Source organism: Salvelinus alpinus, chromosome 18, assembly GCF_045679555.1.
Source record: "Salvelinus alpinus chromosome 18, SLU_Salpinus.1, whole genome shotgun sequence".
Classification (NCBI taxonomy): Eukaryota; Metazoa; Chordata; class Actinopteri; order Salmoniformes; family Salmonidae; genus Salvelinus; species Salvelinus alpinus.
This window is the reverse complement of record NC_092103.1, coordinates 48071051-48098709: the sequence shown is the minus strand read 5'-3', so window position 1 is coordinate 48098709 and position 27659 is coordinate 48071051. Positions and strand designations below refer to the sequence as shown.

Genomic DNA, 27659 nt, shown 5'->3' with positions numbered 1-27659 from the left:
AGGTACAGTTAAATACTACAGGGTCTACAGGTACAGTTAAATACTACAGGGTCAACAGGTACAGTTAAATACTACAGGGTCAACAGGTACAGTTAAATACTACAGGGTCAACAGGTACAGTTAAATACTACAGGGTCAACAGGTACAGTTAAATACTACAGGGTCAACAGGTACAGTTAAATACTACAGGGTCAACAGGTACAGTTAAATACTACAGGGTCAACAGGTACAGTTAAATACTACAGGGTCTACAGGTACAGTTAAATACTACAGGGTCTACAGGTACAGTTAAATACTACAGGGTCAACAGGTACAGTTAAATACTACAGGGTCAACAGGTACAGTTAAATACTACAGGGTCAACAGGTACAGTTAAATACTACAGGGTCAACAGGTACAGTTAAATACTACAGGGTCTACAGGTACAGTTAAATACTACAGGGTCTACAGGTACAGTTAAATACTACAGGGTCAACAGGTACAGTTAAATACTACAGGGTCAACAGGTACAGTTAAATACTACAGGGTCTACAGGTACAGTTAAATACTACAGGGTCAACAGGTACAGTTAAATACTACAGGGTCAACAGGTACAGTTAAATACTACAGGGTCAACAGGTACAGTTAAATACTACAGGGTCAACAGGTACAGTTAAATACTACAGGGTCAACAGGTACAGTTAAATACTACAGGTTCAACAGGTACAGTTAAACACTACAGGGTCAACAGGTACAGTTAAACACTACAGGGTCAACAGGTACAGTTAAATACTACAGGGTCAACAGGTACAGTTAAATACTACAGGGTCAACAGGTACAGTTAAATACTACAGGGTCAACAGGTACAGTTAAATACTACAGGGTCAACAGGTACGGTTAAATACTACAGGGTCAACAGGTACAGTTAAATACTACAGGGTCAACAGGTACAGTTAAATACTACAGGGTCAACAGGTACAGTTAAATACTACAGGGTCTACAGGTACAGTTAAATACTACAGGGTCAACAGGTACAGTTAAATACTACAGGGTCAACAGGTACAGTTAAATACTACAGGGTCAACAGGTACAGTTAAATACTACAGGGTCAACAGGTACAGTTAAATACTACAGGGTCTACAGGTACAGTTAAATACTACAGGGTCAACAGGTACAGTTAAATACTACAGGGTCAACAGGTACAGTTAAATACTACAGGGTCAACAGGTACAGTTAAATACTACAGGGTCAACAGGTACAGTTAAATACTACAGGGTCTACAGGTACAGTTAAATACTACAGGGTCAACAGGTACAGTTAAATACTACAGGGTCAACAGGTACAGTTAAATACTACAGGGTCAACAGGTACAGTTAAATACTACAGGGTCAACAGGTACAGTTAAATACTACAGGGTCAACAGGTACAGTTAAATACTACAGGGTCAACAGGTACAGTTAAATACTACAGGGTCAACAGGTACAGTTAAATACTACAGGGTCAACAGGTACAGTTAAATACTACAGGGTCAACAGGTACAGTTAAATACTACAGGATCAACAGGTACAGTTAAATACTACAGGGTCAACAGGTACAGTTAAATACTACAGGGTCAACAGGTACAGTTAAATACTACAGGGTCTACAGGTACAGTTAAATACTACAGGGTCAACAGGGACAGTTAAATACTACAGGGTCAACAGGTACAGTTAAATACTACAGGGTCAACAGGTACAGTTAAATACTACAGGTTCAACAGGTACAGTTAAATACTACAGGGTCAACAGGTACAGTTAAATACTACAGGGTCAACAGGTACAGTTAAATACTACAGGGTCAACAGGTACAGTTAAATACTACAGGGTCAACAGGTACAGTTAAATACTACAGGGTCAACAGGTACAGTTAAATACTACAGGGTCAACAGGTACAGTTAAATACTACAGGGTCAACAGGTACAGTTAAATACTACAGGGTCAACAGGTACAGTTAAATACTACAGGGTCTACAGGTACAGTTAAATACTACAGGGTCAACAGGTACAGTTAAATACTACAGGGTCAACAGGTACAGTTAAATACTACAGGGTCAACAGGTACAGTTAAATACTACAGGGTCAACAGGTACAGTTAAATACTACAGGATCAACAGGTACAGTTAAATACTACAGGGTCAACAGGTACAGTTAAATACTACAGGGTCAACAGGTACAGTTAAATACTACAGGGTCAACAGGTACAGTTAAATACTACAGGGTCAACAGGTACAGTTAAATACTACAGGGTCAACAGGTACAGTTAAATACTACAGGGTCAACAGGTACAGTTAAATACTACAGGGTCTACAGGTACAGTTAAATACTACAGGGTCAACAGGTACAGTTAAATACTACAGGGTCAACAGGTACAGTTAAATACTACAGGGTCAACAGGTACAGTTAAATACTACAGGGTCAACAGGTACAGTTAAATACTACAGGGTCAACAGGTACAGTTAAATACTACAGGGTCTACAGGTACAGTTAAATACTACAGGGTCAACAGGTACAGTTAAATACTACAGGGTCAACAGGTACAGTTAAATACTACAGGGTCAACAGGTACAGTTAAATACTACAGGGTCAACAGGTACAGTTAAATACTACAGGGTCAACAGGTACAGTTAAATACTACAGGGTCAACAGGTACAGTTAAATACTACAGGGTCAACAGGTACAGTTAAATACTACAGGGTCAACAGGTACAGTTAAATACTACAGGGTCAACAGGTACAGTTAAATACTACAGGGTCAACAGGTACAGTTAAATACTACAGGGTCAACAGGTACAGTTAAATACTACAGGGTCAACAGGTACAGTTAAATACTACAGGGTCAACAGGTACAGTTAAATACTACAGGGTCAACAGGTACAGTTAAATACTACAGGGTCAACAGGTACAGTTAAATACTACAGGGTCAACAGGTACAGTTAAATACTACAGGGTCAACAGGTACAGTTAAATACTACAGGGTCAACAGGTACAGTTAAATACTACAGGGTCAACAGGTACAGTTAAATACTACAGGGTCAACAGGTACAGTTAAATACTACAGGGTCAACAGGTACAGTTAAATACTACAGGGTCAACAGGTACAGTTAAATACTACAGGGTCAACAGGTACAGTTAAATACTACAGGGTCAACAGGTACAATTAAATACCACAGGGTCAACAGGTACAGTTAAATACTACAGGGTCAACAGGTATAGTTAAATACTACAGGGTCAACAGGTACAGTTAAATACTACAGGGTCAACAGGTACAGTTAAATACTACAGGGTCAACAGGTACAGTTAAATACTACAGGGTCAACAGGTACAGTTAAATACTACAGGGTCTACAGGTACAGTTAAATACTACAGGGTCTACAGGTACAGTTAAATACTACAGGGTCAACAGGTACAGTTAAATACTACAGGGTCAACAGGTACAGTTAAATACTACAGGGTCAACAGGTACAGTTAAATACTACAGGGTCAACAGGTACAGTTAAATACTACAGGGTCAACAGGTACAGTTAAATACTACAGGGTCAACAGGTACGGTTAAATACTACAGGGTCAACAGGTACGGTTAAATACTACAGGGTCAACAGGTACAGTTAAATACTACAGGGTCAACAGGTACAGTTAAATACTACAGGGTCAACAGGTACAGTTAAATACTACAGGGTCAACAGGTACAGTTAAATACTACAGGGTCAACAGGTACAGTTAAATACTACAGGGTCTACAGGTACAGTTAAATACTATAGGGTCAACAGGTACAGTTAAATACTACAGGGTCAACAGGTACAGTTAAATACTACAGGGTCAACAGGTACAGTTAAATACTACAGGGTCAACAGGTACAGTTAAATACTACAGGGTCTACAGGTACAGTTAAATACTACAGGGTCAACAGGTACAGTTAAATACTACAGGGTCAACAGGTACAGTTAAATACTACAGGGTGAACAGGTACAGTTAAATACTACAGGGTCAACAGGTACAGTTAAATACTACAGGGTCAACAGGTACAGTTAAATACTACAGGGTCAACAGGTACAGTTAAATACTACAGGGTCAACAGGTACAGTTAAATACTACAGGATCAACAGGTACAGTTAAATACTACAGGGTCAACAGGTACAGTTAAATACTACAGGGTCAACAGGTACAGTTAAATACTACAGGGTCAACAGGTACAGTTAAATACTACAGGGTCAACAGGTACAGTTAAATACTACAGGGTCAACAGGTACAGTTAAATACTACAGGTTCAACAGGTACAGTTAAACACTACAGGGTCAACAGGTACAGTTAAACACTACAGGGTCAACAGGTACAGTTAAATACTACAGGGTCAACAGGTACAGTTAAATACTACAGGGTCAACAGGTACAGTTAAATACTACAGGGTCAACAGGTACAGTTAAATACTACAGGGTCAACAGGTACAGTTAAATACTACAGGGTCAACAGGTACAGTTAAATACTACAGGGTCAACAGGTACAGTTAAATACTACAGGGTCAACAGGTACAGTTAAATACTACAGGGTCAACAGGTACAGTTAAATACTACAGGGTCAACAGGTACAGTTAAATACTACAGGGTCAACAGGTACAGTTAAATACTACAGGGTCAACAGGTACAGTTAAATACTACAGGGTCAACAGGTACAGTTAAATACTACAGGGTCAACAGGTACAGTTAAATACTACAGGGTCAACAGGTACAGTTAAATACTACAGGGTCAACAGGTACAGTTAAATACTACAGGGTCAACAGGTACAGTTAAATACTACAGGGTCAACAGGTACGGTTAAATACTACAGGGTCTACAGGTACAGTTAAATACTACAGGGTCTACAGGTACAGTTAAATACTACAGGGTCAACAGGTACAGTTAAATACTACAGGGTCAACAGGTACAGTTAAATACTACAGGGTCAACAGGTACAGTTAAATACTACAGGGTCAACAGGTACAGTTAAATACTACAGGGTCAACAGGTACAGTTAAATACTACAGGTTCAACAGGTACAGTTAAATACTACAGGGTCTACAGGTACAGTTAAATACTACAGGGTCTACAGGTACAGTTAAATACTACAGGGTCAACAGGTACAGTTAAATACTACAGGGTCAACAGGTACAGTTAAATACTACAGGGTCAACAGGTACAGTTAAATACTACAGGGTCAACAGGTACAGTTAAATACTACAGGGTCAACAGGTACAGTTAAATACTACAGGTTCAACAGGTACAGTTAAACACTACAGGGTCAACAGGTACAGTTAAACACTACAGGGTCAACAGGTACAGTTAAATACTACAGGGTCAACAGGTACAGTTAAATACTACAGGGTCAACAGGTACAGTTAAATACTACAGGGTCAACAGGTACAGTTAAATACTACAGGGTCAACAGGTACGGTTAAATACTACAGGGTCAACAGGTACGGTTAAATACTACAGGGTCAACAGGTACAGTTAAATACTACAGGGTCAACAGGTACAGTTAAATACTACAGGGTCAACAGGTACAGTTAAATACTACAGGGTCAACAGGTACAGTTAAATACTACAGGGTCTACAGGTACAGTTAAATACTATAGGGTCAACAGGTACAGTTAAATACTACAGGGTCAACAGGTACAGTTAAATACTACAGGGTCAACAGGTACAGTTAAATACTACAGGGTCAACAGGTACAGTTAAATACTACAGGGTCTACAGGTACAGTTAAATACTACAGGGTCAACAGGTACAGTTAAATACTACAGGGTCAACAGGTACAGTTAAATACTACAGGGTGAACAGGTACAGTTAAATACTACAGGGTCAACAGGTACAGTTAAATACTACAGGGTCAACAGGTACAGTTAAATACTACAGGGTCAACAGGTACAGTTAAATACTACAGGGTCAACAGGTACAGTTAAATACTACAGGATCAACAGGTACAGTTAAATACTACAGGGTCAACAGGTACAGTTAAATACTACAGGGTCAACAGGTACAGTTAAATACTACAGGGTCAACAGGTACAGTTAAATACTACAGGGTCAACAGGTACAGTTAAATACTACAGGGTCAACAGGTACAGTTAAATACTACAGGTTCAACAGGTACAGTTAAATACTACAGGGTCAACAGGTACAGTTAAACACTACAGGGTCAACAGGTACAGTTAAATACTACAGGGTCAACAGGTACAGTTAAATACTACAGGGTCAACAGGTACAGTTAAATACTACAGGGTCAACAGGTACAGTTAAATACTACAGGGTCAACAGGTACAGTTAAATACTACAGGGTCAACAGGTACAGTTAAATACTACAGGGTCAACAGGTACAGTTAAATACTACAGGGTCAACAGGTACAGTTAAATACTACAGGGTCAACAGGTACAGTTAAATACTACAGGGTCAACAGGTACAGTTAAATACTACAGGGTCAACAGGTACAGTTAAATACTACAGGGTCAACAGGTACAGTTAAATACTACAGGGTCAACAGGTACAGTTAAATACTACAGGGTCAACAGGTACAGTTAAATACTACAGGGTCAACAGGTACAGTTAAATACTACAGGGTCAACAGGTACAGTTAAATACTACAGGGTCAACAGGTACAGTTAAATACTACAGGGTCAACAGGTACAGTTAAATACTACAGGGTCAACAGGTACGGTTAAATACTACAGGGTCTACAGGTACAGTTAAATACTACAGGGTCTACAGGTACAGTTAAATACTACAGGGTCAACAGGTACAGTTAAATACTACAGGGTCAACAGGTACAGTTAAATACTACAGGGTCAACAGGTACAGTTAAATACTACAGGGTCAACAGGTACAGTTAAATACTACAGGGTCAACAGGTACAGTTAAATACTACAGGTTCAACAGGTACAGTTAAATACTACAGGGTCTACAGGTACAGTTAAATACTACAGGGTCTACAGGTACAGTTAAATACTACAGGGTCAACAGGTACAGTTAAATACTACAGGGTCAACAGGTACAGTTAAATACTACAGGGTCAACAGGTACAGTTAAATACTACAGGGTCAACAGGTACAGTTAAATACTACAGGGTCAACAGGTACAGTTAAATACTACAGGGTCAACAGGTACAGTTAAATACTACAGGGTCAACAGGTACAGTTAAATACTACAGGGTCAACAGGTACAGTTAAATACTACAGGGTCAACAGGTACAGTTAAATACTACAGGGTCAACAGGTACAGTTAAATACTACAGGGTCAACAGGTACAGTTAAATACTACAGGGTCAACAGGTACAGTTAAATACTACAGGGTCAACAGGTACAGTTAAATACTACAGGGTCAACAGGTACAGTTAAATACTACAGGGTCAACAGGTACGGTTAAATACTACAGGGTCAACAGGTACGGTTAAATACTACAGGGTCAACAGGTACAGTTAAACACTACAGGGTCAACAGGTACAGTTAAATACTACAGGGTCAACAGGTACAGTTAAATACTACAGGGTCAACAGGTACAGTTAAATACTACAGGGTCAACAGGTACAGTTAAATACTACAGGGTCAACAGGTACAGTTAAATACTACAGGGTCAACAGGTACAGTTAAATACTACAGGGTCAACAGGTACAGTTAAATACTACAGGGTCAACAGGTACGGTTAAATACTCTTGAAGATTGTTCCACAAATAAGGTGCAATTAAACTAAAAGCTGATTTACTTAACTCAGTAGAGATCAAATTAATTTCCAGAGTTAAACCTTCCCCTGAGACCAAGAGGTGGTAACTCATATGTCTAAAGTTAGGTAATGATGTTCGTTACGGTGGAACGTTTAGTAAAAGGCCTTTATAAATGAAAACATAGTTTATGTCACGTTAATACAATGCTAACGGAACTTCGGCGCGGGAAGAAGAGAAACGCTGATACGGATCACCAACGTAATCAGACATAGAGCGTAGAAATGTAGAAATCTATTTCTCTGTGACAATATTCGTCGTCGGATGAAGAGTAGTCGGACCAATGCGCAGCGTGGTAAGTGTTCATGTTATATTTTATTAAAAACAGAACACTAAACAAAATAACAAAGAGAATGAAAACGAAACAGTCCTGTCAGGTGCAGCAACACAAAACAGAAAACAACTACCCACAAACCACAGGTGGAAAAAGGGCTACCTAAGTATGATTCTCAATCAGAGACAACGATAGACAGCTGCCTCTGATTGAGAACCACACCCGGCCAAACACCTAGAAATAGAAAACATAGAACAAAAAGATAGAATGCCCACCCCAACTCACGCCCCGACCAAACCAAAATAGAGACATAACAAAGGAACTAAGGTCAGGGCGTGACATTCTCAGTTGTCTGATCGATTGCCAGGCCGCTACAGTGTCAGTTTTCCTTGCTTTGGCCAAGGCCGGATTTCTCATCTGAATGAGCTCAGTTAGCTCCGAAACAAAATCAAGAGGTAGATCTATCTTTGACTCTGAATTGTTTAAAAGGGGCGTGTTTATCTGCCAAAGGATTAAATATGTAGGAGAACATTTCTAGAGCTCACGGTCGGGGATATAGGAGACCGTGGTGAAATCATAAGTAAAAACCGAAGAGGAGAAAACCTTTTAAAATGTCTCTTCTTAATTAAACTAGGATGAGTTTTTTGCTGATTCGTGTCTCTATTACATACCAAGGGACAAAGTTCAATAAGATCATATGCAAATACTCCACTAGAAATAATAATTTACCCCAATGTCTTCATCAGAGACAGAACCGTTTAACCATGTTTCCTAGACAACCAGAATGTCAGGACACGAGTCCTGAACACAAATGCACGTTTAGGTACAATAGCCCAAGCCACCTCTGAGATTTTAAAGTCATAGGGGCTATTCAGCTCATTCCCATAAGAAATAACAGGCAGAGAGTCATCTGCCAGCTATTTGTTGAGTTAGGTGAGACTTTACCAAGGTCCCTGGCCAACCACTTGAGAGCAGAGCAGACTGAGCATTTGACAGACCTCCCTCAAGTTGCTGGATGCAGGGGGCTGGGGGGCGGGAACTGGGAGACCAATATTGGCAGTGCAGTCACTGATCATCACTTTAAATAGTATTTTTTTTTAAATCCATCTCAGGGCCCATCTAGTCAGTGAGGTTTGAATGGGGAAGAAGAGGTGCTGTAATCCCCTGGGATTACCGTTTCTGCAGCAGGGATTATATGGATTGAATGGGATTTTGGAAAGGCCGTCTGATGCCATTTCCAGTGCTTTATTCTGATCCTGTTTCTCCTTACTGGGAGTCTGTGTCTGTGTGTCTGTGTGTGTGTGTGTGTGTGTGTGTGTGTGTGTGTGTGTGTGTGTGTGTGTGTGTGTGTGTGTGTGTGTGTGTGTGTGTGTGTGTGTGTGTGTGTGTGTGTGTGTGTGTGTGTGTGTGTGTGTGTGTGTGTGTGTGTGTGTGTCTCTGTGTCTGTGTCTGTCTGTGTGTGTGTGTCTCTGTGTCTGTGTGTGTGTGTGTGTGTGTGTGTGTGTGTGTGTGTGTGTGTGTGTGTGTGTGTGTGTGTGTGTGTGTGTGTGTGTGTGTGTGTGTGTGTGTGTGTGTGTGTGTGTGTGTGTGTCTGTGTGTGTGTCTGTGTGTTTGTCTACTCTGTCTCTCTGTCTGTTGTTTGAGGGAGCAGTCCGTGCCAGTGTTTGTTGTTGTTTGAGGGAGCAGTCCGTGCCAGTGTCTGTTGTTGTTTGAGGGAGCAGTCTGTGTCTGTTGTTGTTTTTGAGGGAGCAGTCTCTATGACTGTGTTTGTAATTACAGGGAGTATTCTGTGTCTGTTTTTGTTTCAGGGAGAGGTCTGTGAACGTGTCGGAGGCAGAGACCCTCCAGATGACTGTCAGTAACCTGAAGCCAGAGGAGACCTACTCCTTCAGAGTGGTGGCCTACAACGACAACGGCCCTGGAGAGAGCTCCGAGACACTCAAACTCACCACACAGCCCGAGTGTAAGATCAGTATTCACCCGGAGCAGAAATACAGTACAAGCCTGCTGCGATGGGTGTCGGTGGCAGGGAAGTCAAGCGCAGGAAAGCGAATGATGGCTAGAAGGTCGGTGACGTCGACCGCCGAACACCGCCCGAACAAGGAGAGGGACCGACTTTGGCGGTTATACTTGGAGTCTAGTCCCAAATAGGTCATACTATCATCCAAGTATAAGTCATACTGACAAAACTTCACATAGCCAGAACACTGCCCAGTTCATAGTCAACACACAAACTAAATCAAATTGTATTGGTTGAATACACATATTTAGCAGATGTTATTGTGGGTGTAGCGAAATGCTTGTGTTTCTAGCTCCAACAGTGCAGTAATATCTAACAATACACACACATCTAAAAGTAAAAGAATGTAATGAATAAATATATAAATATTAGGATAAGCAATGTCGTAGTCAGTAGTATAAATGTATATATACACTACCCGTTAAAAGTTTGGACACACCTACTCATTCCAGGGTTTTTCTTTATTTTTACTATTTTCTACATTGTAGAATAACAGTGAAGACATCAAAACTATGAAATAACACATATGGAATCATGTAGTAACCAAAAAAGTGTTAAACAAATCAAAATATATTTTATATTTGAGATTCTTCAAATAGCCACCCTTTGCCTTGATGACAGCTTTGCACAATCTTGGCATTCTCTCAACCAGCTTCACCTGGAATGCCACCTGGCTGCTTTTCCTTCACTGTCCGACTCAGATCAAACCATCTCGATTGGGTTGAGGTAGGGGGATTGTGGATGTACACAGCTAATTAATTCAGGACAGGCCTGCCTCACAAAACCCAACCAGAGGTAAAGGACTGCCTAGTCACAAAAACCAACCAGAGGTAAAGGACTGCCTAGTCACAAAACCCAACCAGAGGTAAAGGACTGCCTAGTCACAAAACCCAACCAGAGGTAAAGGACTGCCCACTGCTCAGTCAAAACCAGTAATGACCTGGTGTTCTAATGCAGGAGATGAACACCAAGTAATGACCTGGTGTTCTAATGCAGGAGACGAACACCAAGTAATGACCTGGTGTTATAATGCAGGAGATGAGTACCAAGTAATGACCTGGTGTTCTAATGCAGGAGATGAACACCAAGTAATGACCTGGTGTTCTAATGCAGGAGATGAACACCAAGTAATGACCTGGTGTTATAATGCAGGAGATGAACACCAAGTAATGACCTGGTGTTATAATGCAGGAGATGAACACCAAGTAATGACCTGGTGTTATAATGCAGGAGATGAACACCAAGTAATGACCTGGTGTTCTAATGCAGGAGATGAACACCAAGTAATGACCTGGTGTTCTAATGCAGGAGATGAACACCAAGTAATGACCTGGTGTTATAATGCAGGAGATGAACACCAAGTAATGACCTGGTGTTCTAATGCAGGAGATGAACACCAAGTAATGACCTGGTGTTATAATGCAGGAGATGAACACCAAGTAATGACCTGGTGTTCTAATGCAGGAGATGAACACCAAGTAATGACCTGGTGTTCTAATGCAGGAGATGAACACCAAGTAATGACCTGGTGTTCTAATGCAGGAGATGAGCACCAAGTAATGACCTGGTGTTATAATGCAGGAGATGAACACCAAGTAATGACCTGGTGTTATAATGCAGGAGATGAGCACCAAGTAATGACCTGGTGTTCTAATGCAGGAGATGAGCACCAAGTAATGACCTGGTGTTATAATGCAGGAGATGAACACCAAGTAATGACCTGGTGTTATAATGCAGGAGATGAGCACCAAGTAATGACCTGGTGTTATAATGCAGGAGATGAACACCAAGTAATGACCTGGTGTTATAATGCAGGAGATGAGCACCAAGTAATGACCTGGTGTTCTAATGCAGGAGATGAACACCAAGTAATGACCTGGTGTTATAATGCAGGAGATGAGCACCAAGTAATGACCTGGTGTTATAATGCAGGAGATGAGCACCAAGTAATGACCTGGTGTTATAATGCAGGAGATGAGCACCAAGTAATGACCTGGTGTTATAATGCAGGAGATGAACACCAAGTAATGACCTGGTGTTCTAATGCAGGAGATGAGCACCAAGTAATCTGTGCAGTTTCACTACAACTCAGCCCTTTCTACCAGTATAAAGTTCTATTCCATCTAGACAGTTTTGGTTGTTCTGCTCTACGACACCCACTTGCTTTTACGGCAGTCGCCTGAAGAGGTCTTCTCACAAAACCGACTGTCCAGACCGAACCTTTGGAGCTTACAAACCAATATCTAAAGAGGAGACTTCAGCTCGACGAGGCACAGAAGCTTCATGGGAGTCGTCCGAAGGTAACCCAGTACCGGGCCGTAAAAACGTGCCATGAATAACGGTATCAAACAATGGGTCAAACATAATATCTGTTTGGGCTTCTTGCGGTCAATTTGCAGTCTACAAATGATTTGTAATTGTTCCGTCCGTCCCCCCCGGCCATCCTCTCAAGGAAAGAATGGTCCCGCGGCCGAAACGAGTTGATGATCCGTGGTCTAGACCTGCAGGGTGGAAGGGGCGGTAAACGATACATTCCTCATCTGCTGCCCTGTATCCAAACACAGTGTCACACTAGTACACCAGTGGTCTCACACACACACACACACACACACACACACATCTACACACACACGCACGCACACACACACACACACACACACACACAGACATCTACACACACACACATCTACACACACACCCCGATGTACCAGTACACTCTCACAAAATCATCTCCATCTTTACTCCATGATTCTGAGCAGAGATCAGCTGTAGATTATTCTATATAAGGAGAAGAGTAAAACCCTGCCGAACCAAAGACGGATTTGCCAGCGGATTTTAGAGGGGGTTTAGGGCACATGAAGTCTAATTTAATTATTTCACTCTCTTTCTTTGTCCCTCTCTATCCCCACTTGTGTTTTGTTTCTTTCTCTGCCCGGTCGGAAGCAGCAGTATACAGGGTGTTAATACAGCCTGTGGAAGCTGATTCCAATCTCCCCTTGGTCATTCCTTAGTTCTCCTCTCACTGGGGCCTCGTCCATCCGGCCTGCCAGATTACATTGTTTTATAAGACCTTGTGGAGGTGGAAAACATACCATTCAAATACCTGCAGCTCACTTTTTAATTCCGCTTTACTATTAAAACCTTTTAATATGGCACTAACACCTTTAAAGGTTCCCCAATTGCAGTTTTTTTATTTTTTTATCTCAATATCAACTTGTTTCTGGGTAATAAATGAAGACCAAGTGCAGTCAAAAACGTGATTTTACCTGTGTTTTATATATATTTGAACACTATGAGGCTGGAATAAAACTGTGAAATTATGATAATGCCTTTTTACTGAAAGAGCTGTTTGAATTCGTTAATTGACCAATAAGGAAGAGAGTTCCATTCCTCACTACCAATAATAGCACATGATTTGATTTTGAGATGAATACGGCTGCAGTGGACCTTTAAGTAACTTAATGTCATTGTTTTCAATTTAAATAGTCAAAAATAAACAGAAATAGCTTGAGGTGTGTGTGTGTGTGTGAGTGCGTTTCTGATCTGTGATGTGCCTGTTCCTGTCCCAGCAGTGCAGGTCCCTGGGCCGGTGGAGAACCTCCAGGTAGAGTCCATCTCTCCCACCTCTATCCAGGCCTCCTGGGACGCCCCGGCCTACGCCAACGGGCCCCTGCTGGGGTACAGACTGCTCTGGACCGAGACACCCTCTGGCAAGGAACAGGTACATGGCTCTCATGGCCCAATCAACAGCAGCCCACCTGACACAGCGGATCCACATATATATAATCATATAAATAAACAGTCTATCCACATATACAGTGGGGAGAACAAGTATTTGATACACTGCTGATTTTGCAGGTTTTCCTACTTACAAAGCATGTAGAGGTCTGTAATTTTTTATCATAGGTACATTTCAACTGTGGGAGACGGAATCTAAAACAAAAATCCAGAAAATCACATTGTATGATTTTTAAGTAACTAATTTGCATTTTATTGTATGACATAAGTATTTGATACATCAGAAAAGCAGAACTTAAAATTTGGTACAGAAACCTTTGTTTGCAATTACAGAGATCATACGTTTCCTGTAGTTCTTGACCAGGTTTGCACACACTGCAGCAGGGATTTTGGCCCACTCCTCCCTAGACCTTCTCCAGATCCTTCAGGTTTCGGTGCTGTCGCTGGGCAATACGGACTTTCAGTTCCCTCCAAAGATTTTCTATTGGGTTCAGGTCTGGAGACTGGCTAGGCCACTCCAGGACCTTGAGATGCTTCTTACGGAGCCACTCCTTAGTTGCCCTTTCTGTGTGTTTTGGGTTGTTGTCATGCTGGAAGACCCAGCCACGACCCATCTTCAATGCTCTTACTGAGGGAAAGAGGTTGTTGGCCAAGATCTCGCGATACATGGCCCCATCCATCCTCCCCTCAATACGGTGCAGTCGTCCTGTCCCCTTTGCAGAAAAGCATCCCCAAAGAATGATGTTTCCACCTCCATGCTTCACGGTTGGGATGGTGTTCTTGGGGTTGTACTCATCCTTCTTCTTCCTCCAAACACGGCGAGTGGAGTTTAGACCAAAAAGCTCTATTTTTGTCTCATCAGACCACATGACCTTCTCCCATTCCTCCTCTGGATCATCCAGATGGTCATTGGCAAACTTCAGACGGGCCTGAACATGCGCTGGCTTGAGCAGGGGGACCTTGCGTGCGCTGCAGGATTTTAATCCATGACGGCGTAGTGTGTTACTAATGGTTTTCTTTGAGGCTGTGGTCCCAGCTCTCTTCAGGTCATTGACCAGGTCCTGCCGTGTAGTTCTGGGCTGATCCCTCACCTTCCTCATGATCATTGATGCCCCACGAGATAAGATCTTGCATGGAGCCCCAGACCGAGGGTGATTGACCGTCATCTTGAACTTCTTCCATTTTCTAATAATTGCGCCAACAGTTGTTGCCTTCTCACCAAGCTGCTTGCCTATTGTCCTGTAGCCCATCCCAGCCTTGTGCAGGTCTACAATCTTATCCCTGATGTCCTTACACAGCTCTCTGGTCTCGGCCATTGTGGAGAGGTTGGAGTCTGTTTGATTGAGTGTGTGGACAGGTGTCTTTTATACAGGTAACGAGTTCAAACAGGTGCAGTTAATACAGGTAATGAGTGGAGAACAGGAGGGCTTCTTAAAGAAAAACTAACAGGTCTGTGAGAGACGGAATTCTTACTGGTTGGTAGGTGATCAAATACTTATGTCATGCAATAAAATGCAAATTAATTACTTAAAAATCATACAATGTGATTTTCTGGATTTTTGTTTTAGATCATTAATGATGTTAAACATCTGTTTTCCTTTGATTTTTTTTCTGTTGAAATGTCCCAATGAAACAAAGGCCTTGTAACTCTGGGCTGAAGATTGAGAAGTTAAGACATCTATATAGTCTCAACACAGAGCAATCCGGAACTGTCTCTCACAGTTGAAGTGTACCTATGATAAAAATGACAGACGTCTACACGCTTTGTAAGTAGGAAAACCTGCAAAATCGGCAGTGTATCAAATACTTGTTCTCCCCACTGTATATAATCATATGAGTAAACAGCCTACAGCCATATATATAATCATATAAATAAACGGTCTATCGCCATATATATAATCATATGAATCAACCGTATATAGCCATATATATAATCATATGAGTAAACAGTCTATAGCCATATATATGAATTAACAGTCTACAGCCATATATATATATAATCATATGAGTAAACAGTCTATAGCCATATATATGAATTAACAGTCTACAGCCATATATATAATCATATGAGTAAACAGTCTACAGCCATATATATGAATCATATAAATCAACAGTCTATAGTCTATAGCTCTGGGTCACATTAGTTCTCTGAAAACTGTAAAGTCATTAATTGAATTTAATCTCAATAGGTGATAAAAAATAACAGAAGTGTTGATGGTTTTGACTTGAAATAAAATGTGATAAAGAGAGATTAGATGGGATTGGTGTGTTGATGACACACACACACACACACACACACACACACACACACACACACACACACACACACACACACACACACACACACACACAGAATGAAAGTTGGACTCTTGATGTTTTTTTGTGGGATAAGCATCATCAAATCAAATCAAATCAAGTTTATTTTATATAGCCCTTCGTACATCAGCTAATATCTCGAAGTGCTGTACAGAAACCCAGCCTAAAACCCCAAACAGCAAGCAATGCAGGTGTAGAAGCACGGTGGCTAGGAAAAAAACCCTAGAAAGGCCAAAACCTAGGAAGAAACCTAGAGAGGAACCAGGCTATGAGGGGTGGCCAGTCCTCTTCTGGCTGTGCCGGGTGGAGATTATAACAGAACATGGCCAAGATGTTCAAAATATTCATAAGTGACAAGCATGGTCAAATAATAATCATGAATAATTTTCAGTTGGCTTTTCATAGCCGATCATTAAGAGTTGAAAATAGCAGCTCTGGGACAGGTGGCGGTTCCATAACCGCAGGCAGAATCATCATCATAGTTTGAGTAGAGAAGCTACTGTCACTGACCATTGAAGATGATAGCAAAGTTAAAATATGATCCAGTTTTATAACACCCCTGTGGAATGTTCTGGGATCTATCTAGTGATGCTATGTTACCTGTCTCTCCCCCTGTGGAATGTTCTGGTATCTATCTAGTGATGCTATGTTACCTGTCTCTCCCCCTGTGGAATGTTCTGGTATCTATCTAGTGATGCTATGTGACCTGTCTTTTCCCCTGTGGAATGTTCTGGTATCTATCTAGTGATGCTATGTGACCTGTCTTTTCCCCTGTGGAATGTTCTGGTATCTATCTAGTGATGCTATGTGACCTGTCTCTTCCTTTTGGCATATCAATTAATTTCCTTACTTCATCGTGTAAATGGCTTATGATAAGAAAACACACATTTCAACAAAGTGCACATTTCAAAGTCAGCCAGCGTATAAAACAAAGAGCTATATTCTGCCCTGCTCTCTGAACAGCTGCCTAGAGGGTGCTGTATACTGCCCTGCTCTCTGAACAGCTGCCTAGAGGGTGCTGTATACTGCCCTGCTCTCTGAACAGCTGCCTAGAGGGTGCTGTATACTGCCCTGCTCTCTGAACAGCTGCCTAGAGGGTGCTGTATACTGCCCTGCTCTCTGAACAGCTGCCTAGAGGGTGCTGTATACTGCCCTGCTCTCTGAACAGCTGCCTAGAGGGTGCTGTATACTGCCCTGCTCTCTGAACAGCTGCCTAGAGGGTGCTGTATACTGCCCTGCTCTCTGAACAGCTGCCTAGAGGGTGCTGTATACTGCCCTGCTCTCTGAACAGCTGCCTAGAGGGTGCTGTATACTGCCCTGCTCTCTGAACAGCTGCCTAGAGGGTGCTGTATACTGCCCTGCTCTCTGAACAGCTGCCTAGAGGGTGCTGTATACTGCCCTGCTCTCTGAACAGCTGCCTAGAGGGTGCTGTATACTGCCCTGCTCTCTGAACAGCTGCCTAGAGGGTGCTGTATACTGCCCTGCTCTCTGAACAGCTGCCTAGAGGGTGCTGTATACTGCCCTGCTCTCTGAACAGCTGCCTAGAGGGTGCTGTATACTGCCCTGCTCTCTGAACAGCTGCCTAGAGGGTGCTGTATACTGCCCTGCTCTCTGAACAGCTGCCTAGAGGGTGCTGTATACTGCCCTGCTCTCTGAACAGCTGCCTAGAGGGTGCTGTATACTGCCCTGCTCTCTGAACAGCTGCCTAGAGGGTGCTGTATACTGCCCTGCTCTCTGAACAGCTGCCTAGAGGGTGCTGTATACTGCCCTGCTCTCTGAACAGCTGCCTAGAGGGTGCTGTATACTGCCCTGCTCTCTGAACAGCTGCCTAGAGGGTGCTGTATACTGCCCTGCTCTCTGAACAGCTGCCTAGAGGGTGCTGTATACTGCCCTGCTCTCTGAACAGCTGCCTAGAGGGTGCTGTATACTGCCCTGCTCTCTGAACAGCTGCCTAGAGGGTGCTGTATACTGCCCTGCTCTCTGAACAGCTGCCTAGAGGGTGCTGTATACTGCCCTGCTCTCTGAACAGCTGCCTAGAGGGTGCTGTATACTGCCCTGCTCTCTGAACAGCTGCCTAGAGGGTGCTGTATACTGCCCTGCTCTCTGAACAGCTGCCTAGAGGGTGCTGTATACTGCCCTGCTCTCTGAACAGCTGCCTAGAGGGTGCTGTATACTGCCCTGCTCTCTGAACAGCTGCCTAGAGGGTGCTGTATACTGCCCTGCTCTCTGAACAGCTGCCTAGAGGGTGCTGTATACTGCCCTGCTCTCTGAACAGCTGCCTAGAGGGTGCTGTATACTGCCCTGCTCTCTGAACAGCTGCCTAGAGGGTGCTGTATACTGCCCTGCTCTCTGAACAGCTGCCTAGAGGGTGCTGTATACTGCCCTGCTCTCTGAACAGCTGCCTAGAGGGTGCTGTATACTGCCCTGCTCTCTGAACAGCTGCCTAGAGGGTGCTGTATACTGCCCTGCTCTCTGAACAGCTGCCTAAAGGGTGCTGTATACTGCCCTGCTCTCTGAACAGCTGCCTAGAGGGTGCTGTATACTGCCCTGCTCTCTGAACAGCTGCCTAGAGGGTGCTGTATACTGCCCTGCTCTCTGAACAGCTGCCTAGAGGGTGCTGTATACTGCCCTGCTCTCTGAACAGCTGCCTAGAGGGTGCTGTATACTGCCCTGCTCTCTGAACAGCTGCCTAAAGGGTGCTGTATACTGCCCTGCTCTCTGAACAGCTGCCTAGAGGGTGCTGTATACTGCCCTGCTCTCTGAACAGCTGCCTAGAGGGTGCTGTATACTTCACCATTGTGCTCCACTGCTGTTGTGCCACGAGCAAATAAAATATGTTTCTCATACTCTATTTGTTTAGCTGTATAGCATTCCAGTTCATGTCTCCCTGGAAGGCACTATGCAAACACACACACAAATACTACACTTGCAGTGTAGAAACCACAGGAGGATCCAGTCTCAGGGTGATGTAGACTCTCTCTCTCTCTCTCTCTCTCTCTCTCTCTCTCTCTCTCTCTCTCTCTCTCTCTCTCTCTCTCTCTCTCTCTCTCTCTCTCTCTCTCTCTCTCTCTCTCTCTCTCTCTCTCTCTCTCTCTCTCTCTCTCTCTCTCTCTCTCTCTCTCTCTCTCTCTCTCTCTCTCTCTCTCTAGTTAAAGTACAAAAGGGAAAATAAATATACATAAATATGGGTTGTATTTACAATGGTGTTTGTTCTTCACTGGTTGCCCTTTTCTTGTGGCAACAGGTCACAAATCTTGCTGCTGTGATGGCACACTGTGGTATTTCACCCAGTAGATATGGGAGTTTATCAAAATTGGGTTTGTTTTCTAATTCTTTGTGGGTCTGTGTAATCTGAGGGAAATATGTGTCTCTAATATGGTCATACATTTTGCAGGAGGTTAGGAAGTGCAGATCAGTTTCCACCTCATTTTGTGGGCAGTGAGCACATAGCCTGTCTTCTCTTGAGAGCCAGGTCTGTCTACGGCGACCTTTCTCAATAGCAAGGCTATGCTCACTGAGTCTGTACATAGTCAAAGCTTTCATTAAGGATACCATCAACACCACAGGCCTGTGTTGGATCCAGTGGGTTCTGGTAGTCTTTAATAGCTCATTCTAAGATTTGTAATTGATCATGTATATGTTTTTGCTGTTTATTGTTTGTTATAGAGCCAAAAAGATTGGAGAAGTGGTTTACTCATACATCTCTGTTTTGGATAGATAACTCTTCATGTTATTGTTTGTTTAGTGTTTTCCAGTGTTCCCAGAAGTGGTTAGAGTCTATGGATTTTTCAGTTACATTGAGCTGATTTCTGACGTGCTGTTCCTTCTTTTTCCGTAGTGTATTTCTGTATTGTTTCAGTGATTCACCATAGTGAAGGCGTAGACTCAGGCTTTCTGGGTCTCTGTGTTTTTGGTTGGATAGGATTCTACATTTCTTTCTTAGGTTTTTGCATTCTTCATCAAACCATTTGTCATTGTTGTTCATTTTCTTTGGTTGTCTGCTTGACATGTTTAGACTTGACAGGGAAGCTGAGGTGTCAAATATACTGTTTAGATGTTCTACTGCCAAGTTTACACCTTCACTATTACAGTGGATCGTTTTGTCCAGGAAGTTGTCTAGAAGGGATTGTATTTGTTGTTGCCTAATTGTTTTTTGGTAGGTTTCCACACTACTTTCCTTCCATCTATATCATGTCTTAATATTACTCAGCTCCTTTGGCTTTGATGCCTCATGATTGAGCATAACTCTGTTCAGGTAGACTGTGATTTTGCTGTGATCTGATAGGGGTGTCAGTGGGCTGACTGTGAACGCTCTGAGAGACTCTGGGTTGAGGTCAGTGATAAAGTAGTCTACAGTACTACTGCCAAGAGATGAGCTGTAGGTGTACCTACCATAGGAGTCCCCTTGAAGCCTACCGTTGACTATGTACATACCCAGCGTGTGACAGAGCGACCCATTTTTGCTGGTTGTTTTGTCATAGTTGTGCCTCGGGGGGCATATGGGGGAGGGAATACTGTCACCTCCAGGTAGGTGTTTGTCCCCCTGTGTGCTGAGAGTGTCAGGTTCTTGTCAAGTTCTGGCATTTAGGTCACCACAGACTAGTACATGTCCCTGAGCCTGGAAATGATTGATCTCCCCCTTTAGGATGGAGAAGCTGTCTTCATTAAAGTGTAGGGATTCTATTGGGGGGATATAGGTAGCACACAGGAGGACATTTTTCTGTGTTGAGATAATTTCCTTATTAATTTCTAACCAGATGATAAATGCTCCTGTTTTGATTAATTTAATGGAGTGAGTTAGGTCTGCTCTATACCAAATTAGCATTCCCCCTGAGTCTCTTCCCTGTTTCACACCTGGTGGGTGGATGGGACTACCAGTTCTCTGTAACCTAGAGGGCAACCAGTGGGTCCGTCTCCTCTATACCACCCACCTGGTAGTGTGGTAGATGGGACTACCAGCTCTCTGTAACCTAGAGGGAAACCAGTGGATCTGTCTCCTCAATACCATGTTTCTTGTAGGATGACATTCTCTGTCTCTCTCTCTCTGTCTCTGTCTCTGTCTCTCTCTCCCTATCTCTGTCTCTGTCTCTCTCCCTTTCTCTCTCTCAATTGAATTGAATTCAATTCAATTTGCTTTATTGGCATGACGTAACAATGCACATATTGCCAAAGCTTACTTTTGATATTTACAATATGAAAATAAGAAGAATAAAAATTGTCAACGGGACAACAGTAACAACAATAACCAAGGGTCAAAATAACCATACATTCAACAATAACAATAAGCATACAGTAGAGGACATGTGCAGGTTGATTGGTCTGTCAGACACTGTCCGTCAACTTATGGCAGGCAGCAATGTAGTGCGCTGCCAACCCACAGCTCTCTGCGTCCTCCCCCAACAGGACTGGTAGCCTACTCTCATCAGAGAGGTCTTTGAAACCTTTAATAAGGGTTTTCAATTTGGGGAAATGACACTCTCTAATTGTTTTATATTTTTGACATTTTGTCAGGAAATGCAGCTCCGTCTCAGGTTCTGCTGTTGTGCAGTGGTTGCACAGCCTTTCCTCTACAGGGAGCCAGGTTTTCCTGTGTCTACCCTTCTCAATGGCAAGGCTGTGCTCACTGAGCCTGTACTTTGTCAAGGTTTTTCTAAGGTTTTGATCAGTAACCATGGTCAATAAGTTTGCCACGGTGTACTGTCGATTTAGGGCCAGATAACACTGCATTTTGCTTTGTGCTTGTGCTTGTGTTTCCCAATAAGCAATATAGTTTTGTTTTGACTGTGTTGTAATTTGGTTTATCCTGATTGATTGGATGTTCTGGTCCTGAGGCTTCAGTGTGTTAGTAGAACAGGTTTGTGAACTCAGCCCCAGGACCAGCTGGATGAGGGGACTCTTTTCTTTGCTCAGCTCTTGGCATTGCAGGGCTTGGTAATGATATGAGAGGGGGTCACTGTATTTTAGATGTTTCCAAAACTTAATTGCTCTTTTTTGAGTTTTTATTATTAGTGGATATTGGCCTAATTCTGCCCTGCATGCATTGTTTGTAGTTTTCCTCTGTACATGTAGGAGAATCTTACAGAACTCTGCATGCAGGGTTTCAATGGGGTGTTTGTTCCATTTGATGAAATCTTGTTTTGCAAGTGGACCCCACACCTCGCTGCCATAAAGTGCAATTGGTTCAATGACATATTCAATTAGTTTTAGCCACATTTTAATAGGTATTTCAATTTGAATTTGCTTTTTAATGGTGTAGAATGCCCTGCGTGATTTCTCTCTCAGTTCATTCACTGCCTCATTAAGGTGTCCAGTTGAGCTTATTTTAAACCTAAGTAATTGTAGTGTGTGCAGTACTCTATATATTTTGTACCAATTGAGAACTTTGGACTAATTCCCTGAGATCTGGATCTTCTCTGGAAAATCATTATTTTAGTCTTTTTGGGGTTTACTTCCAGGGCCCAGGTCTGGCAGTACTGCTCTAGCAGGTCCAGGCTCTGCTGTAGGCCATGTGCTGTGGGTGACAGCAGGCATAGGTCATCTGCAAAGAGTAGGCATTTAACTTCTGAATTGTGGAGACTAACACTAGGGTCTGAGGATTTTTCTAGAATAGTGGCCAATTCGTTGATGTAAATATTGAAGAGTGCAGGGCTCAGATTGCAACCCTGACGAAGGCCCCGCCCCTGGTTAAAGAATTCTGTTATTTTCTCACCAATTTTAATGCTGCACGTATTGCCAGTATACATTGATTTAATTATGTCATATGTTTTACCCCCTACATCACTTTCAATAACTTTGTAGAACAGTCCTGTATGCCAAATAGAATCAAATGCTTTTTGGAAGTCGATAAAGCAAGCGTATATTTTGGTATTATTTTGGTGGGCATGTTTATCTATCAGGGTGTAAATATGATCAGTTGTGTGATGTTTTGGTATAAATCCAATTTGGCTTTTACTCAAGACATTGTGCTTATTAAGGAAGTTTAGAACTCTTACATTTATAATACTACAGAAAACCTTCCCCAGGTTACTGTTCACACAAATGCCTCTGTAATTGTTTGGGTCAAATGTGTCTCCGTTCTTAAAGATTGGGGTTATGAGTCCTTGATTCCAGATGTCAGGGAAATAACCTACACTCAGGATCAAATTAAACAGTTTTAATATAGCCAATTGAAATGTTGCACTAGTGAGTTTGAGCATCTCATTTAGGATGCCATCAGGTCCGCATGCCTTTTTAAATTTGAGAGCCTGAAGTTTCTTATAGAGCTCCTGGTCAGTAATTGGGGAGTCCAGTGGATTTTGATTGTCCTTTATAGCTTTTTCAACTTCCAACTTAGCTCATTCAACTTCTCATGAATTTGGCATTGTTCTGCATTTGTGTCAATTTGAACGGTGTTGTAGAGTGTTTTAAAATGGGTTGTCCATATGTCACCATTTTGTATTGCTAATTCCTCTTGTTTAGATTTTTTTAGTTTTTTCCAATTTTGCCAGAAGTTGTGTGTGTTTATGGACTCCTCAATTAGTGTCAGCTGCTTGCTGTTGTACTGTGCTTTTTTGGTTCTGAGTGGAAGTTTATAGAGTTTTAAAGTCTCACAGTAATGAAGGCGTAATTCACCATTATTTGGTCTCTGTGCTTTTGGTTGGATAGTGTTATAATTTTACAATCTGCATCAAACCAGTTGTCATCTGTGATCTTTTTTTGTTTTGTTTTATATCAATTTCAATTGTGCTTCTTTTGCCGTTTGCCTGAATATATAGTTGATGTTTTGTACTGCTAGATTGATGCCTTCTTTACTGTGAGTGAATGTGGTATCCAGGAAGTTATCTAAGAGTGTTTGGATATTTTGGTTCCAGGCTGCTTTCTGGTATTCTTCTGTGCTGTTTTGGGCCCATCTGAATGTCTGATGTTGTACAGCTTACTGGGCTGTGAATGTGTGGTTGTTTCCATGTCTGTCCTTTTGAGGAACAACGTAATTTGGCTGTGATCAGACAGAGGTGTTAGTGGCTTGACAGTGAATGAGCTGAGAGAGAAAGGGTCAATGTCTGTGATCATATAGTCTACTGTACTGTGGCCAAGAGGTGAGCAGTAGGTGAATCTCCCCAAAGAGTCCCCCCGTAACCTACCATTGACAAAGTACAGACCCAGGCTTCTACAGAGCTGCAACAGATCCCTTCCGTTGTTGTTGACGGTGCTGTCACTGTTGTTTCTATGGGGGAGATTAAGGCAGTTAGAAACAGTATGGCCTGTAATAAAGCTGTCCCCTCATGTGCTCGTTAGATCAGGTAGTGTTCCTGTGTGCTCGTTAGATCAGGTAGTGTTCCTGTGTGCTCGTTAGATCAGGTAGTGTTCCTGTGTGCTCGTTAGATCAGGTAGTGTTCCTGTGTGGTCGTTAGATCAGGTAGTGTTCCTGTGTGCTCGTTAGATCAGGTAGTGTTCCTGTGTGCTCGTTAGATCAGGTAGTGTTCCTGTGTGCTCGTTAGATCAGGTAGTGTTCCTGTGTGGTCGTTAGATCAGGTAGTGTTCCTGTGTGCTCGTTAGATCAGGTAGTGTTCCTGTGTGGTCGTTAGATCAGGTAGTGTTCCTGTGTGCTCGTTAGATCAGGTAGTGTTCCTGTGTGGTCGTTAGATCAGGTAGTGTTCCTGTGTGGTCGTTAGATCAGGTAGTGTTCCTGTGTGGTCGTTAGATCAGGTAGTGTTCCTGTGTGGTCGTTAGATCAGGTAGTGTTCCTGTGTGCTCGTTAGATCAGGTAGTGTTCCTGTGTGCTCGTTAGATCAGGTCGTGTTCCTGTGTGCTCGTTAGATCAGGTAGTGTTCCTGTGTGCTCGTTAGATCAGGTAGTGTTCCTGTGTGCTCGTTAGATCAGGTAGTGTTCCTGTGTGCTCGTTAGATCAGGTCGTGTTCCTGTGTGCTCGTTAGATCAGGTAGTGTTCCTGTGTGCTCGTTAGATCAGGTAGTGTTCCTGTGTGGTCGTTAGATCAGGTAGTGTTCCTGTGTGCTCGTTAGATCAGGTAGTGTTCCTGTGTGCTCGTTAGATCAGGTAGTGTGCCTGTGTGCTCGTTAGATCAGGTAGTGTTCCTGTGTGGTCGTTAGATCAGGTAGTGTTCCTGTGTGCTCGTTAGATCAGGTCGTGTTCCTGTGTGCTCGTTAGATCAGGTAGTGTTCCTGTGTGCTCGTTAGATCAGGTAGTGTTCCTGTGTGGTCGTTAGATCAGGTAGTGTTCCTGTGTGCTCGTTAGATCAGGTAGTGTTCCTGTGTGCTCGTTAGATCAGGTAGTGTTCCTGTGTGGTCGTTAGATCAGGTAGTGTTCCTGTGTGGTCGTTAGATCAGGTAGTGTTCCTGTGTGCTCGTTAGATCAGGTAGTGTTCCTGTGTGCTCGTTAGATCAGGTAGTGTTCCTGTGTGGTCGTTAGATCAGGTAGTGTTCCTGTGTGCTCGTTAGATCAGGTAGTGTTCCTGTGTGCTCGTTAGATCAGGTAGTGTTCCTGTGTTCTCGTTAGATCAGGTAGTGTTCCTGTGTGGTCGTTAGATCAGGTAGTGTTCCTGTGTGCTCGTTAGATCAGGTAGTGTTCCTGTGTGGTCGTTAGATCAGGTAGTGTTCCTGTGTGCTCGTTAGATCAGGTAGTGTTCCTGTGTGCTCGTTAGATCAGGTAGTGTTCCTGTGTGCTCGTTAGATCAGGTAGTGTTCCTGTGTGCTCGTTAGATCAGGTCGTGTTCCTGTGTGCTCGTTAGATCAGGTAGTGTTCCTGTGTGCTCGTTAGATCAGGTAGTGTTCCTGTGTGGTCGTTAGATCAGGTAGTGTTCCTGTGTGCTCGTTAGATCAGGTAGTGTTCCTGTGTGCTCGTTAGATCAGGTAGTGTTCCTGTGTGCTCGTTAGATCAGGTCGTGTTCCTGTGTGCTCGTTAGATCAGGTAGTGTTCCTGTGTGCTCGTTAGATCAGGTAGTGTTCCTGTGTGCTCGTTAGATCAGGTAGTGTTCCTGTGTGGTCGTTAGATCAGGTAGTGTTCCTGTGTGCTCGTTAGATCAGGTAGTGTTCCTGTGTGCTCGTTAGATCAGGTAGTGTTCCTGTGTGGTCGTTAGATCAGGTAGTGTTCCTGTGTGGTCGTTAGATCAGGTAGTGTTCCTGTGTGCTCGTTAGATCAGGTAGTGTTCCTGTGTGGTCGTTAGATCAGGTAGTGTTCCTGTGTGCTCGTTAGATCAGGTAGTGTTCCTGTGTGCTCGTTAGATCAGGTAGTGTTCCTGTGTGCTCGTTAGATCAGGTAGTGTTCCTGTGTGCTCGTTAGATCAGGTAGTGTTCCTGTGTGGTCGTTAGATCAGGTAGTGTTCCTGTGTGCTCGTTAGATCAGGTAGTGTTCCTGTGTGCTCGTTAGATCAGGTAGTGTTCCTGTGTGCTCGTTAGATCAGGTAGTGTTCCCGTGTGCTCGTTAGATCAGGTAGTGTTCCCGTGTGCTCGTTAGATCAGGTAGTGTTCCTGTGTGCTCGTTAGATCAGGTAGTGTTCCTGTGTGCTCGTTAGATCAGGTAGTGTTCCTGTGTGGTCGTTAGATCAGGTAGTGTTCCTGTGTGCTCGTTAGATCAGGTAGTGTTCCTGTGTGGTCGTTAGATCAGGTAGTGTTCCTGTGTGCTCGTTAGATCAGGTAGTGTTCCTGTGTGCTCGTTAGATCAGGTAGTGTTCCTGTGTGGTCGTTAGATCAGGTAGTGTTCCTGTGTGGTCGTTAGATCAGGTAGTGTTCCTGTGTGGTCGTTAGATCAGGTAGTGTTCCTGTGTGCTCGTTAGATCAGGTAGTGTTCCTGTGTGCTCGTTAGATCAGGTAGTGTTCCTGTGTGCTCGTTAGATCAGGTAGTGTTCCTGTGTGCTCGTTAGATCAGGTAGTGTTCCTGTGTGCTCGTTAGATCAGGTAGTGTTCCTGTGTGGTCGTTAGATCAGGTAGTGTTCCTGTGTGGTCGTTAGATCAGGTAGTGTTCCTGTGTGCTCGTTAGATCAGGTAGTGTTCCTGTGTGGTCGTTAGATCAGGTAGTGTTCCCGTGTGGTCGTTAGATCAGGTAGTGTTCCTGTGTTCTCGTTAGATCAGGTAGTGTTCCTGTGTGGTCGTTAGATCAGGTAGTGTTCCCGTGTGGTCGTTAGATCAGGTAGTGTTCCTGTGTTCTCGTTAGATCAGGTAGTGTTCCCGTGTGGTCGTTAGATCAGGTAGTGTTCCTGTGTGGTCGTTAGATCAGGTAGTGTTCCTGTGTGGTCGTTAGATCAGGTAGTGTTCCTGTGTGCTCGTTAGATCAGGTAGTGTTCCTGTGTGGTCGTTAGATCAGGTAGTGTTCCTGTGTGGTCGTTAGATCAGGTAGTGTTCCTGTGTGCTCGTTAGATCAGGTAGTGTTCCTGTGTGCTCGTTAGATCAGGTAGTGTTCCTGTGTGCTCGTTAGATCAGGTAGTGTTCCTGTGTGGTCGTTAGATCAGGTAGTGTTCCTGTGTGGTCGTTAGATCAGGTAGTGTTCCTGTGTGCTCGTTAGATCAGGTAGTGTTCCTGTGTGGTCGTTAGATCAGGTAGTGTTCCCGTGTGGTCGTTAGATCA

The 27659-nt window shown here is 43.1% G+C and overlaps 1 protein-coding gene across 1 annotated transcript in view; it reads left to right on the top strand.

Moving 5' to 3' along the window:
- The window catches only part of LOC139544425 (netrin receptor DCC-like), a 653665-nt gene that overhangs the window by 401270 nt on the left and 224736 nt on the right, over positions 1-27659 (top strand). The window contains exons 9-10 of the mRNA XM_071351497.1: positions 9839-9993; positions 13623-13771. Coding sequence (XP_071207598.1) covers positions 9839-9993; positions 13623-13771 — 304 coding nt within the window. The remainder of the gene's footprint in view (positions 1-9838; positions 9994-13622; positions 13772-27659) is intronic.